This window comes from Notamacropus eugenii, chromosome 4, assembly GCF_028372415.1.
Source record: "Notamacropus eugenii isolate mMacEug1 chromosome 4, mMacEug1.pri_v2, whole genome shotgun sequence".
NCBI lineage: Eukaryota > Metazoa > Chordata > Mammalia > Diprotodontia > Macropodidae > Notamacropus > Notamacropus eugenii.
In genome coordinates this window covers 37578073-37592963 of record NC_092875.1, presented here as the reverse complement: position 1 = coordinate 37592963, position 14891 = coordinate 37578073, and the positions used below count along the sequence as shown (strand labels likewise).

The following is a 14891-nucleotide window of genomic DNA, read 5'->3' as shown; positions in this document are numbered from 1 at the left end:
CGTTCTGCCCTGGATGAACTCACAATCTCATGGAGAAGACAACTTGGAGACAAGTATGCGCAAATAAGCAATAGGCAGAAAGGAGTGGAGGGTCACCTCAGAGGTAAGGCACTCAGATTAAGGAGGACCAGGAAAGGCTTCTTGGAGAAGGTGGGACTTTAGCCAGTACTTGAAGGAAACCAGGGAAGGTAGGAGGTGGAGGTGAGGAAGAACTTTCAAGAATGGTGCCTGTGACTGGAGACAGCTGATGAAAATGCTTGAGTGGTTTGTTGGGCAATAAGCAGGTATCCTGTGGACATGGTGGGGAGGAAAGGCCAGAGGGAGGGTAGGCCAGAAAGGAGCCTGAATGTATTGTATCTGATCTTGGAGGCCAACATGGGAATCTTGATGCCAGGGTTTGTTTGTTTGTTTTTTTGAGGATTCCCTGTTATTTTAAGGATCATAGGCATAAATGGTCCTAATATTTATAAGACAGGTGAGCCATAAATCTGAAGTGAATATCTTTCCTAAATAGAAACACTAAATAAACTACACCAAAAAGAAGAACAGTTTAGTGCTCTGTCTTCTGATCTGAAGAAATTGAAATATAATTTGTCAGGTAAGAAAACATTATTATTTATTGCTTGAGACTGAATAGAATAGAGCGCTGAACATTGAATTTTGTTGCCATGTATGTTACAAAGCTATTACTACTTCGTTTTTCTTGTGGGAGCTAGTGGTGCCACATTACACAGAGCACTGGACCTTGACTCAGGAAGACCAGAACTCAAATTCCATCTCACATGTGTGTAATCTGTATGACCCTGGGCAAGTCATGTAACCTCTATTTGTCTCAGATTCCTCAACTATAAAATGGGGATCAGAAGGGGACATACCTCCTCAGGTTGTTGGAGGATCAATGAGATATTTGTAAACATGCTTAGCACAGTGCCTAGCACATGGTAAGTGCTTAATCCATGCTTGTTTCCTTCCTTTTAACTAGTTCATAGCTTTGTACAGGTAGAGAATTTTTGATGCTACAGAGAAATTCTCGATGTGTGGAGATGTTTTTATAGTTTGCTACTTCATTGTGTCATATAGTTGATGTTAGTTGTCTAAGCAGTGCAAACACTGTTAGGTTTCATGGGATAGGGATAGACTATGTCACTGTCATCTGAGGACTAAACTTGCTAAGTTCAGAGAAATTTATGAACAGATTGGCCTCAAAGATAATGTAGAAATTATAGGAAGGATCAGTTTAATACAGTAAGTATTTGGCACCTAACAGGTGCAAGGCACTCTTATTATTTATGTATAAAAGGAAACCAATGAAAATATTTGAATATTGACAAATATTCTTTCATCAAGCAACTTCCTTTGTTGGGGTATAGGTATATACACTGATAATACAAAATGAAAGTCATTTTCAAGAGTACTAACAGTGTGCCTGGAGAGCAGGGGTGGACCTCAGCATATGGCCCAGGTGGAAGATACATTTGAGTTAAGCTTTGAAAGAAGCCAGGCAGTCTAAGAGAGGAACGTATGGAAGACATGCATTGCAACCCTGGCCACTTCCCTGTGCATAGGCGTTAAGGGCAGAGATACAGTGTCATCTTAGGGAGCAGCTAGCAGTTTACCTGGAATGTGGAGTGGGTAAAGGAGAATTTTATGAGAAAGGTTGGAAGCACCAATGAAGAAGAACTTTCAGTGCCAGTGTCCTACAGCAAATAAGGAGTTGTAGACGATTTTTGTGGTGGGGAATAACATGGTCCAAGCTGTGTTTTGGGAATAACAGAATTTCAGATGAATTGGAGAGCTCTAGCAGTCTAAATGAGATGCAGTGAAAACTTCGAACATTTTAAAAGAAATGTGGAGGAGAGATGACATATGTCAATCAAGAAGCATTTATTAATTACTGTGTGCCAGGTGATACAGAGAAAGGCAACAGACAATTCCTGCTGTCTAGGAATTCACAGTCTAACAGTGAGGCAACATATGTAGCACTAAGGAGGATTGAAAAGAGCTTTCTGTAGAAGATGGAATTTTAGTAAGGCCTTGAAAGAAGCTGGGCAGTGGGGATGAGGAGTGAGAGCACTCTAGATGTGGGGGGTCGCCTGTGAAAATTCCTGGAATCTGGAAATGGGGTTCTTTGTTTGAGCAGCATGAAGGCGGCTAGTGTCACTGGATTTCAGAGTACATGGGGAAGAATAATGTGTAAGAAGATTGGAAAGATAGGAGAGAGGCAACTTGGGAAGGACTTTAAAGTGCCAAACAGAGGATTTTATATCAAATCCTTCAGGTGATAAAAAATAGATGAAGTTTATTGAATAAGGGAGGGTAACATGGTCAGACTTAGCATGTAGGAACATCAGTTAGCAGAGTGGGAGGCCTCCACCAGAGTGGTGGTCATGTCAGAGTAGAGAAGGAGCCATTTTTGAGAGAAGCTAAAGGTAAAATTGATTAGATGAAGCAATAAGTTGTATATGGGGAGGAAGGACAACCTAGGCTGTGAACCTGTGTGTGATTTGGATAATGGTGCTGTCCTTGACAGTAACATGTAAATTAGGAGAGGAGAAAATATGGTGGGAAAGCTAATGAGTTCAGTTTTGGATATGTTGAGTTTAAGATGTCTACTGCACATCCAGTTTGAGATTTCTGTTAGGCCCTTGGAGATGCAAATCTGGAGTTTAGGAGAGAGGTTAGGGATGGATAAGTAGATCTGAGAATCATTTGCATAGAGGTTATTATTGAAATCATGGGGATGATGAGATTACTAAATGAAATAGTGTAAAGGAAGAAGAGGAGATACCTGTTGGACACCCGTGGTTAATAGATGTGATCTAGATGAAGAACCAGGCAAGGAGATCAAAATGTAGAATCAAAAAGATGTGGCAAGTAATTGGCAGAGGAAAGAGTGAAAGGTGATAGAAAGGTTATGGAACTGGATGAAATCCTCAATAAAAATGGGAAAATTTGGAGAGGAGACAGTCTTGTGAGGCAATGTGAAACCCATTTTGGACATGTTTAGTTTGAGATGCCTCAGACATTCAGGTGGAAATATCCATATGGCAGTTGGGTCTCTACATTTCAGAGTTGTCTGTTTCAGTGTTTATATTATGGTTCAGTATTTGGGAGTGATGAGTGAATATCAAAATCAGAGGGCTCAGGAAAGAGCCATTTGAGGACCTCTACACTCCCATAAAGGAGACAGAAGGAATCCTCAGACATGTAGGAAGAATGCCAAGAGAGCATTCCTGAGGAGAGAGTGGTCAGCAGTGCCACAGGATTCAGAGAACTCAAACAGAATTAGAATTTGGAAAAGAACTGGGCATAGCAGTTACTAGATTGATTTCTTGAAAAATTCCCAACTTCTTCCAACCACTGGTAGAATCAAAGGCCAGATTACAAGATGTTGGTGAGTAGGAAATGAAGAGGGAAAGGCCAGGAATCTAGATTAATCAATCATTTTATCCACTTCTGCAAAACGTGAATATAAGAGCAGAATGGTGACTTGTCTTTGGACTACTTCTATATGAACTCTATCCAAAAAAAAAGATTAAGATAATAGTTAATAATAATAAATAATAACAATTCAAGTTCCCAGTAGCACTCTAGTGGTGTCCAAAACATCTCACATTTATTTTACATAATCGAAAGGGCTGTTCACTTGGTATTTGATTTACAGAACAATGATGTTACTTAACATCTGCATCACCTTTTCATTAAATATGTGGCTGCTTTTTTGTAATTGTGGGTTATTATTAGGTCAGGCAGTCACCAGGCATTTATCAAGCAATTACTCCTGTGTGTCAGGCACTGTGCTAAGTACTGGGAATGCAGAGAAAGGCACAAGCTTTGTCTCTGTCCTCAGGGAGCTCACATTCTAATAGGAAAGAAAATATGCAAACAACCATGTGCATAGAAAGTATGCTGAATGGGTGCTCTTCTCAGAGGTAAGTCACCACAGGTGGAAAGTGGTGAGAACTGGCCAAAGCCTCTTACAGAAAGTGGGATTAACTCTAAATCTTCGAAGGAAGCCAGAGAGTGGAGGTAAGAAAAGATGGTCATAAATTCATCTCTTATAGACTTAGGGAAAGCATCTTCAGAAAACTCCACCAACACATGAAAATAGCAATGAAATGTACATTGCCTTATTCCCACATGATTTGGATTTCTTCTGCTAGGCCTTTACATATTTTGTATTTCTGTACAGTGTAGAAATTGTTGTAGTTGTTGCTATTACTGTTATTTTTATATTCAGATATGGAAGAGAAATTTAAAGAGAAGGATGAAAGAGAACAACAGTTAATGGAAGCAAAGGAAAAACTAGAAAGTGAAATTGTGGAAATCATGAAGATGTCGGGAGATAATTCTTCCCAGTTGACAAGAATGAATGAAGAACTTAGGCTGAAGGATAAGTATGTTGAGTCTCACATTATTTGTATTTATTATAATAATACTTGCTTCATATTGGGTCTTAAAATAATGATTAGTTAAGAAAGTAGATATCTCTAGGAATATTAGAAGTTAAAAATCCTTCTTATGGTGGGCACCTTTCACTGTCTTTACAGTATGGCCTTTACATATAGCAAAGGTAAACTGTTTTAAAAAATCTGCAAAATGGATATATTATTGTTTGACACCTTTGTGGGAAAGCAGGTTTTTATGTTGTTATTTATAGAATCTTTTGGAGTTAACAAATGATGAAATACATTAATGCAAAGAAGATTTTTGGAACTTGATGCTTTTTGGTTTTTGGTTTTTTTCCTTGTGAATGGATGTATGGATGAATAAAGCATTCGTTAACCACTTTGTGCACTGCGCTAGCTGCTAGGGATTCAGACATTAAAGCCAGATAGTCCCTGCTCTCCAGGAGCTCACATTTGAATAACGGAGACAACCCAAAGGGAAGGCTTCAGTATGTCCACATTGTGGCTCAAGAGGCCTGTGATGTAGCCGCATCTTTAATGTCACTCCCGCTCATGAAATCATTAGGTACTCATGTTGTGCTGCACATGTTCTCCATGAGCTTAGTTTTATGGGAAATATTTGTATGGTAGAACTTCTTCACACTTAATATTTAGAAGTTTTGAATGGTCTTAGGGTTAGCTTCTGAGTCCTTATCAAAAGTCTGACAATTTTTTTCTAGATTTGTGGAAGAATTACAGCTCCGGCTTTTAAAGGCAAATGATGAAGCAGCTTTTCTGCAGAAAAGTATTGGGGAGGCATCGCTAAAAGCTGAACAGGATCAGCAGAATGTGATTGCAAAACATGAGGAAGAAAAGAGGGAATTGCAGAAGAAAGTGTTAGATTTGGTAAGAGGAGCATTTTCTCGTCAAGGGCAGAGCTGTTAGCTCACGTGTAGCTATTGGCCTGAATTCCACTATTTCTGGGTTCTTGCAGGAAAGGCAAATTGAGGTAAGCCAGAGCCAGTGCAAGGACCTCCAGGTGAGGCATGAAAAAGCCACTTCTGAGACAGTCACCCAGCATGAAGCAGCTCTGCACAGTTTGAAGAAAGCCCTTCAGGATGCTGAGGGAACCCTGAAAGAGACCCAGAGCAGGAACAGTGACTTACTGAAGGAGGTGGAAGAGCTGAAGAAGCAAGCTGACAAAGCCAAAGTACGTAGGGAGGGCTGACGTGGTGGCGTGTTTGTAAGAGGCTGCAGTGCTGGAAATTGGGCTCTTGTGTTATTTATAAAAGTGCATTTACTACCTCTTAGGTTAAATTTGGATTTACATAATTTTCAGTGGAGTAGACTGAGACAGCATGGTCTGCACAGTCTGACAGTGAGTTTTAAACTGCTTGGGGTAATTTATAACCTTTGCCTTCCCAGACTACCACACACAAACCCAGATTCTACCTGGGCTGTGCTTCTTCTTGGCTTAAGTGGGTATTTGTTTTTGGAAGCGTCCCATTTTGTATTATAGAGACTCAGACTTCTCCATTTGAACGTCCCTGCTGTCCCTGGCTCCTTGTTACCAACTTGCATTGCTGGTGGGAGAGCTAGTTTGGCAGGTAATTAATGCCACAGAAGAAAAAAAGGCAAAAGCCAAGAGAAGATAACGTTAAGGGAATCAAAACCTGGACTGGGGGTTTGACTGTCATTATTCGTAAGAAAGGAGTTCAACAGAGCCATGAAAAAGGGCTTTTTGGTCTCAGCTTTTCATATCCCTCCATAAAAGGGAGTGTAAATTTTTGGGGAAGAGACCAGGAAATAGAGGGTTGTGAACATAGGGAGGAAATATTTCCCAGATTTCCCAAATATTTCCAGTATTTGGGCGATCAGGTGTGCTGTATATTGAGTATGAGTCCATAAATATCTTTTCAGGAATGTTTATGTTTGGTATATTGAGTCATCACAGTATCCAGTGGTTTGTTTGGGGTTTTTTTGACACTGATTATTGCTTGAAGAAATATAACTATTTCCCTTTAAGTATTTTTCATGCTATTAAAGAATTGCTTATTTAGTGGAAGGAGACTGTGATAGATTCAAATTGGCAAACATATTCACTGTGGTATCTGTTATATATCTTCTTTTAGAAGATTCCACGTAGAACTTGGAGGAAATCCGATATAATATACTTCATATGGAAATAGTCCATCCTCCATAAGTATAGTACTATGAAGCTGAATAGATTACAATATAGCATTTTAGATACTTGTTCTGCTGAAGAATTCCAAACTAAAGCTTCACTTGCTCATTAGAAACTAAGTGGATATAAAAAAAAACCCAGAACCCTTGGTATTAGGAACAAAACAAAGAAGTATAATTGTTGCCTTTTTGGGGAGTCGTGGCTTCGGATTTTTTTTGGTAAAGGAATTTGCTGATGAGAAAGCTCCCTCTCCTGATGCAGTCCTGTCCCTTCTCTCCAGTTGGTACTCTCAGTTTGCAGGGCGTGGCCAGGGTCGCACAGTCCGGGTTGTATCAGAGGTGGGGCCAAGCCCCAGCTGGCTTTCCATGATACTTTCCATGTGCTGCCTCTCAGATTTATCACTTTACCTGTACCAAATACCACCAGAGACTTGAATAAGAGCAACAGTAATGTTAAATGAATGACCACTTTGGAAATTGTTCATGTATTTCTTCTTTAATAATTTACTAGTTTTGGTGTGTGTTAGTCATTTTATTGTGGCTATGGCACACACTGACACATTTACCTTTGGTAATTCAACAATTTTTGGTCAAGGAACTTTTTTCTTGAAAGCATAGAATAAAGCACTTCATTTCAGGTCCTCTTGTTTTTAAAACTTAAAAACAAAAAGTCCTCCAGATTTGGACTTTGTAATCCCCAAATCATTTCTCTTACCTTTTTTCAAAAACTGTTTTTGCATGCTGTCAGGTAACTTCAGTTTATGCCATATTTTGTATAAATATATGATAGCATGTCAAGGTTATAATGATAGCTAACTTGCATTAACTTAAAAAAAATTGATTCATTTTCAACTTTTAAAATGTATTTGCATAATTTAAAGTATAATACCATAGGCAAATAACCAATTTACAAATTGAATAGATTAAATTGACAAGCTAAAATATTACATTTTTCTAATTTTTTTAGTATAGTTTTATAGCAGCAATCAGTCCATAATCTCTATACAATGACTGCTGTTCAGTGAAATCAGATATCTCGTCACTCTAAAGTCCTCCTCCAATTTTGTGAACCTTTTCCATTACTGTGTAGAGGTGACCCTGGTTTCTTAAAAGTTGTACCTCCAGAAACACTTGTCTGACAGACCTTACTGAGCTGGAAAGCTTTGAGTATGGTTCCTGTCAGACTTGTTAGACGAGGACCAACCTAATTTCAGAGAGGCTCATTCCCACAAATTCCCAAAATTCACCATAGAGTGAATTTCATGGCCCAGCAACACATGATATTATCTCCTAAAGCATGAAAGGTCTGTGATCTGCATTGGTGAAAGGCATACTCTCATCACTGGAATCACAGATCTGGAGACACTGAAAAGTTTCAGGTTATACTAGGTCTGGTTACTCTTCGTGGATGTGGTAACTCTCTTGTGACGATAAAAAACATTCTGTGAGTTAGCATTCTTATAGTCATGTCAAAAAGTTAGCAGTAAACATTCATTAAATGCTTACAAGGTTCTAGTCACTGTGGTAAGCCCAGGGGATACAAAGAAAGGCAACAGCACGCAGGCTGTTATTGGGCGTTGTCTTAGATAGAAGGCACAAGGATTAAGGGGGAAGAGTGTGGGATATTAGTTGAGACATAAGGAAGCCAGGAAAACAAGATTGGAAAAAGAAGGGCCTGTTTCTCCTTGCCTTTTAAAGTAATGGCCATTCATTTGTAAACTTTCAAGTGCAAGTTTTCCTTTGTCTTTAATTCTTTCAGATTTCATGGATAATGACAGAGAAGACCTCATCTAAGCCCATTAGCTGTCAGGAGTTATTTCTTATAGAGTTGTTAGTGAAGCCAGGTTACTTCCCTGATACAGATCGCAAGCTTTTTATGTCTTCTCATATTGAGAGATTTTTACTCATGTCCTTCTATAAACATTCATAGAGAATCTACTTGATGTGTTGATGGATTTCTTCTAGGTTTTCTAATATTTCCTGGATATTAGTGCAGCACTCAAACTTTTGTGCCTGTGTCTTGCTACATGCTCAGTCTCCCTCCTTTTCAAGTCATGCATATCATGGATCATGTACTCTGCTAGGAGCTGGGAACACAAGTACACATCCTGGAATGAGAGATTGGAAATATGCTGCTTACATTCTGCAGTTTTCCCTTGCCTCTTTGTTCACCTGTTCACCTTTGATTCTTCTGAGATTGGATAGCTTGCTGGTGTATAGAGAGCGTCAGTGGGAAGATGTTAGTGATAAAAAGATAGACATTGGTGCAGTCAGCAGTGGTGTACTGAAAATGATTCAGGCTGCTTCCTCTTCTATTCAGTTTTGGGTCCGCCTTATTGTCCATTTGCAGTGCTTTGCAAGATACACACACACACACACACACACGCACACATACACACACACACGCACACTCACTTCCTTCATTTGGTTCTTCTTGTATAGATTACTAGTCAGTTTCTTTTGGGTGGCCATGAATCTCATTAAGGAGGCACTGATGTATCCCAGGGTTTAATGAAGACAGCAAAATACCATCTACAAACCGGACCATCTGAAGGACTTCAACATCTGTAGAGAACAACTCTTCTGTTTGGACTGTGCTCAGGACATTCTTCATGGCAGTAGTGAACATTTGTCTCCCGGTTTTATTCCTAGTTCAGGAATGAAGTTGTCTTTGTGGAGTTGTATTTGGCAAGAAGTCCTGTAAGATTTCAGCATATGGTTGTAGGATGTGTAGTTGGGAAGTCCCTTAGTGGTTGGGGTCATCTAAATACTTCATTTTACAGAGTAAAGAGAGGCTTACTGGGGTGAAATGACTTGTCTTGAGGTCACATTTCTAGTAAGAAGCAAAGCCAAAATTCCAACCCCATTCCTCAGATGCCCATGCTGCCCCAAAGAATGAAAAAAACCTTTCTAGAAGAGGCGCTTTTGTTCCCATCAAATAACATTTTGGTGGGTGAGTGAGTGGGGCAATTATGAAGAAATAGAGAAAATCTTTTCTACACCTCTCAGTGAATTATGTGTATGTGAAGATGTGGTCTACCTTAGGGAACTGTTTTTAAGGGACTGCCTTGTATTTCTTCCATTTCACTAAAGATTCCGGTCAGACATGCTTAGACTCTTCTCACAAAGCATTGTCTTGAAAATTTTGTTGTTTCCAGGATGGATTTCTTTTGTGAAGATTTGGTTGTCTGGCTTTCTTTTTTCTTGATAAAACTTTTCTTGTGTAATTTCTGCATCTTATATAGCGTATTTGGCACTCAGTTATTGATGGTAAAAATAGATTGCTATAGACATTCTGGTAGATCTTTTCCATTTTAATTTTATTTATTTGCCTTCTAGTATTCTAGTATTTGTGTTCTAGATGATCAGGTTTAGTTCCATTTCCTTCCAAGCTTTTCGTAGAATCATCCTATCTTCCCCAGCATTTTGCTGTTATGTGAGATGATGTTACTTGCAATCTGTCTTCTTCTTCTATAATGTTTTGCAAATGAATTTGTATTTAAAACTGGTGTTACCCTTGGCCAACATGTACTTACTAAGGAGCTTCAGTATTTGCTGGGTGAGGCGATCTGGTTGTTCTTCTGACACCCTCATTGTGAGGATTATTTTACATTTTTTAAACTTCTCTAAGAAACTTCAGTAATTATGTAAGTTTACTTTTATACATTTCTCATTTTTATTTCAGTAAATATTTATTAAGTGCCTATTATGTGATGGGTACCGTCAGTGTGACAAAAACATCAGTCCTTGCCCTCTTGGAGCTTTATTCTGTTGTAATTGACGTCTTTTTCAGAATCAGTATCTAGTTTAAATAAGTCTGAATACTTGCAGCATCTTCGCTTATCCTAATGTTGGTGTTGATTTGATCCGTGCCTTATCAGTTAGAGACTCCCAAACTTTTTGAATATCGGAGGATCCCTTTAATGTCAGGTTTTGTAGACTGCAGCAGGATAGTTGAGCTGTTAGTTTTTGTTGAAAAAATATTACATAATAGCAAAAAACTACTCTGAATTCAGCAGCCCTCTTAAGTGGATTTATGTTAATCACAATAAGATGTCCACAATTTCAAAAACAGTATTTATAATTCTCGGGGCGTTTATTTGGTCTATAGGAGGCGCACTGATTTAAGAATAATAGCTGACGCTTACATGACTCTTTAAGGTTTCCTGAGTGCTTTATGTACATTATCTCATTTGATTCTCACAACAGCCTTATAAGGTAGGCCCTGCAGATAGTGTTTATCTCTGTTTTACTGTTGTGGAAACTGAGGCCCAGAAAACTGAAGAGACTTGCCTCTAGTCACATAGTAAGTGTCAGATAGGAGTTAAACTCAAGTCTCTCCCAACTCTAATTTCAGCACTCCTGCCAAAACACACCGCCTCTCTGTTTATCACACTGAGACTTTTTTAAAAATCTTTTATTAATTAATTTATTTATTTCACTTTTGACATTCATTTTCACAGAATTTTTGGGCTCCAAATTTTCTCCCCCCTTGTCCCCTCCCCCCACCGCAAACCACCGAGCATTCCAATTGCCCCCATCACCACTCCACTCTCTCCTCCATCATTCCTCTCTGCCCTTGTCTCCGTCCTCTCCTCTGTCCTGTTGTGCCAAATAACTTTCTATACCCCTTTACCTGTATTTCTTATTTCCTAGCGGCAAGAACAGTATTTGACAGTTATTCCTAAAACTTTTGAGTTCCAACTTCTTTTCCTCCCTCCCTCCCCTCCCCCTCCCTTTGGAAGGCAAGCAATTCAATATAGGCCAAATCTGTGTAGTTTTGCAAATGACTTCCTTAATAGTCGTGTTGTATAAGACTAACTATATTTCCCTCCATCCTATCCTACTTCCAATTACTTCTGTTCTCTCTTTTGATCCTGTCCCTCCCTATGAGTGTCGACCTCAAATTGTACCCTCCTCCTCATGCCCTCCCTTCCATCGTCCCCCCCACCCTGTTTATCCCCTTGTCCCCCACCTTCCTGTATTGTAAGATAGGTTTTCATACCAAAATGAGTGTGCATTTTATTCCTTCCTTTAGTGGGATGTGATGAGAGTAAACTTCATGTTTTTCTCTCACCTCCCCTCTTTTTCCCCAAACTAAAAAAATTTTTTGCTTGCCTCTTTTATGAGAGATAATTTGCCCCATTCCATTTCTCCCTTTCTCCTCCCAATATATTTCTCTCTCACTGCTTGATTTCATTTTTTTTTTTTAAGATATGATCCCATCCTATTCAATTCACTCTGCGCACTCTGTCTCTATGAGTGTGTGCATGTGCATGTATGTGTGTGTAATCCCACCAAGTACCCAGATACTGAATAGTTTCAGGAGTTACTAATATTGTCTTTCCATGTAGGGATGTAAACAGTTCAACTTTAGTTAGTCCCTTATGACTTCTCTTTGCTGTTTTTCTTTTCATGCTTCTCTTCATTCTTGTGTTTGAAAGTCAAATTTTCTTTTTAGCTCTGGTCTTTTTATCAAGAATGCTTGAAAGTCCTCTATTTCATTGAAAGACCAATTTTTCCCCTGAAGTATTATACTCAGTTTTGCTGGGTAGGTGATTCTTGGTTTTAGTCCTAATTCCTTTGACTTCTGGAATATCCTATTCCATGCCCTTCGATCCCTTAATGTAGAAGCTGCTAGATCTTGTGTTCTCCTGATTGTATTTCCACAGTACTTGAATTGTTTCTTTCTAGCTGCTTGCAATATTTTCTCCTTGACGTGGGAATTCTGGAATTTGGCCACAATATTCCTAGGAGTTTCTCTTTTTGGATCTTTTTCAGGTGGTGATCGGTGGATTCTTTCAATATTTTGCCCTCTGGTTCTAGAATCTCAGGGCAGTTTTCCTTGATAATTTCATGAAAGATGATGTGTAGGCTCTTTTTTTGATCATGGCTTTCAGGTAGGCCCATAATTTTTAATTGTCTCTCCTGGATCTATTTTCCAGGTCAGTTGTTTTTCCAATGAGATATTTCACATGATCTTCCATTTTTTCATTCTTTTGGTTTTGTTTTGTGATTTCTTGGTTTCTCATCAAGTCATTAGCCTCCATCTGTTCCATTCTAATTTTGAAAGAACTATTTTCTTCAGTGAGCTTTTGAATCTCCTTTTCCATTTGGCTAATTCTGCTTTTGAAAGCATTCTTCTCCTCATTGGCTTTTTGAACCTCATTTGCCAATTGAGTTAGCCTATTTTTCAGGGTGTTATTTTCTTCAGCATTTTTTTGGGTCTCCTTTAGCAGGGAGCTGACCTGTTGTTCATACTTTGCTTGCAAGTCTTTTATTGCTCTTCCCAGTTTTTCCTCCACCTCTCTAACATAATTTTGAAAAATTTTTGAGCTCTTTATGGCCTTTTCCCAGAACTGATCCCATTGAGTGGGCTGGGATGTAGAAGCACTGACTTCCGTGTCTTCCCCTGATGGTGAGCACCGCTCTTCCTCATCAGAAGGGAGGGGAGGAGAAACCTGCTCACCAAGAAAGTAACCCTCTATAGTCTTGGTTTTTTTCCCTTTTCTGCGCATTTTCCCAGCCAGTGATTTGAGCTCTGAATATTCTCCTCACACCCACCTCGCCTCCTGATCCTCCCAGCCAGCGGTTGGGGTCTGAGGCTCAAATGCTGCTTCCCAGCCTCAGGGCTTCTGCAGGGGCAGGGCTGCTATTCAGTGTGAGATTATGTTCAGGTGCTCAGGTGGGGGGTAGGGCCACCTCACGGACTCCGTTGCCTCAGGGGGTTTATGAGGAGATCTTCAGCAATGGATCTGGGCTCCTGCCTGCTTGGGGAGCCCCGGTCTGCTTCCGCCTCCGCTGTTGCCTCCCAAGGGGGCCTGAGTATGGGGGCACCCCACTCCCCTCTCAACCCACCAAAGAGACCTTCTCACCGACCCCCGTCACCTGTGGGTGGAGGGACCCGCGCGGCCGCTGGAGATCCCATCCCTGAAGTCCACTCGGATCTTCTCCTCTCAGTGCTGGGGCCGGGGCAGGGCTGGGCTGGGCTCCGCGTCCGCAGCGCGACGGACCTTTTGGGAGAGGTTTGCAGGTCCCTCTGGGACAGAAATCTTATCCGCTCTGCTGTTATGTGGCTTCTCCTGTTCCCGAATTTATTGGCAGCTCTTTACTACAGATATTTCATGGGCTGTGGGTTCGGAGCTAGCGTATTTGTATGTTTCTGCTCCGCCATCTTTGCTCCGCCCATGAGACATTTCTTAAGATAGGCTCCGTGTAGTGTCTGCACTCTGAATGACGTAACTCACTGGTTAGAAACTGTTTCTCTGACTTCAGACTTCATGCTTGTTCCATGCATAGGTAAAATGTTTCTTAAACTTCAAAGCACTATGTTAATATTAATGCAGCATCACATGGTGGATAGAACATCGCACTTCCACTTCAGATTCCAGCTCTGAACAAGTCACTGAAATTTCTTTGAGCCTGTCTTTCCTTCTTTGTAAAGGAGGGATAGCAATAGCCTCTATCTTTCAGGGCTCTTGGTGCCTGAGTACTATTTCCTAGACTGAGAAAAGAAAGGAAATATGTGGCCTTCCTGCAGATCAGGCTGCTTATTTCCACCCTTGTGGCAACAGTCCTTTATGTCCAACTTACATACAGAGGATACGTGTGCCTCTGTAAGCTTTGCCACCAAAAGAATTCATGGGTAATGGGAGTCATTGCTGCCCAGGCGTATCAACAACTTAGGAGTCAGTTCTCCCCTTTGTAGGAGAACATGTCACTGGCCTTATGACCCAGTCAATATTTAGCAGTTTATTTTTTATTTCCTACGGTTTCTCTTAGGAAGATTTTTTTCTTAGGAAGACATAGAGTCTCTCAGTGCATGCTTCTGTCACCAGGCTCGATTCTCATGCTAAGTTCATCTCATATATACCCCTTGGTGGCATCTTTCTATGTTTATATGTGAGAGTGCTGCAACTTAAGTTTCTGTTCAGATCTCTTTTTTTTCTTCAGCATTGAACTACTGAGTCACAGGCTGTATCAAACATGACTCTCCACTTCGCACTTGAAAAAGAGTTTGTCCAAGTATGTTACTTGAAATCCCAGTTCCTGTGTCAAGAATACTAATTGATATTTGTATGGCACAAATTCCAAAAAGTACTTCACAAACTTCATCCTGCATAGTCTTGATAATAGTTCTGTTTTGTGAGAAAATTAGGTTCTGTTACTCCTATTCCATACATGAAGAAACCGAGACTGAGAAGATAAGTGACTCACATGTGATCAGATGGTTAGAAATTGTTAAAAGGGAGCATTGAAACCCAGATCTCTGTTTTTAAGTCCAACCCTTTTTTCAGTATAGTTCCTTGCCTTATTGAT

The 14891-nt window shown here is 40.1% G+C and overlaps 1 protein-coding gene across 18 annotated transcripts in view; it reads left to right on the top strand.

The window, feature by feature from the left end:
- Positions 1-14891, top strand: part of CLIP1 (CAP-Gly domain containing linker protein 1) — a 143792-nt gene that overhangs the window by 83564 nt on the left and 45337 nt on the right. For 17 of the 18 annotated variants that reach the window (XM_072600574.1, XM_072600579.1, XM_072600568.1 and 14 more), the window contains 4 exons: positions 515-598; positions 4241-4397; positions 5129-5294; positions 5383-5598. In XM_072600574.1, coding sequence (XP_072456675.1) covers positions 515-598; positions 4241-4397; positions 5129-5294; positions 5383-5598 — 623 coding nt within the window. The remainder of the gene's footprint in view (positions 1-514; positions 599-4240; positions 4398-5128; positions 5295-5382; positions 5599-14891) is intronic. The other variant, XM_072600566.1, reaches the window with a different exon arrangement.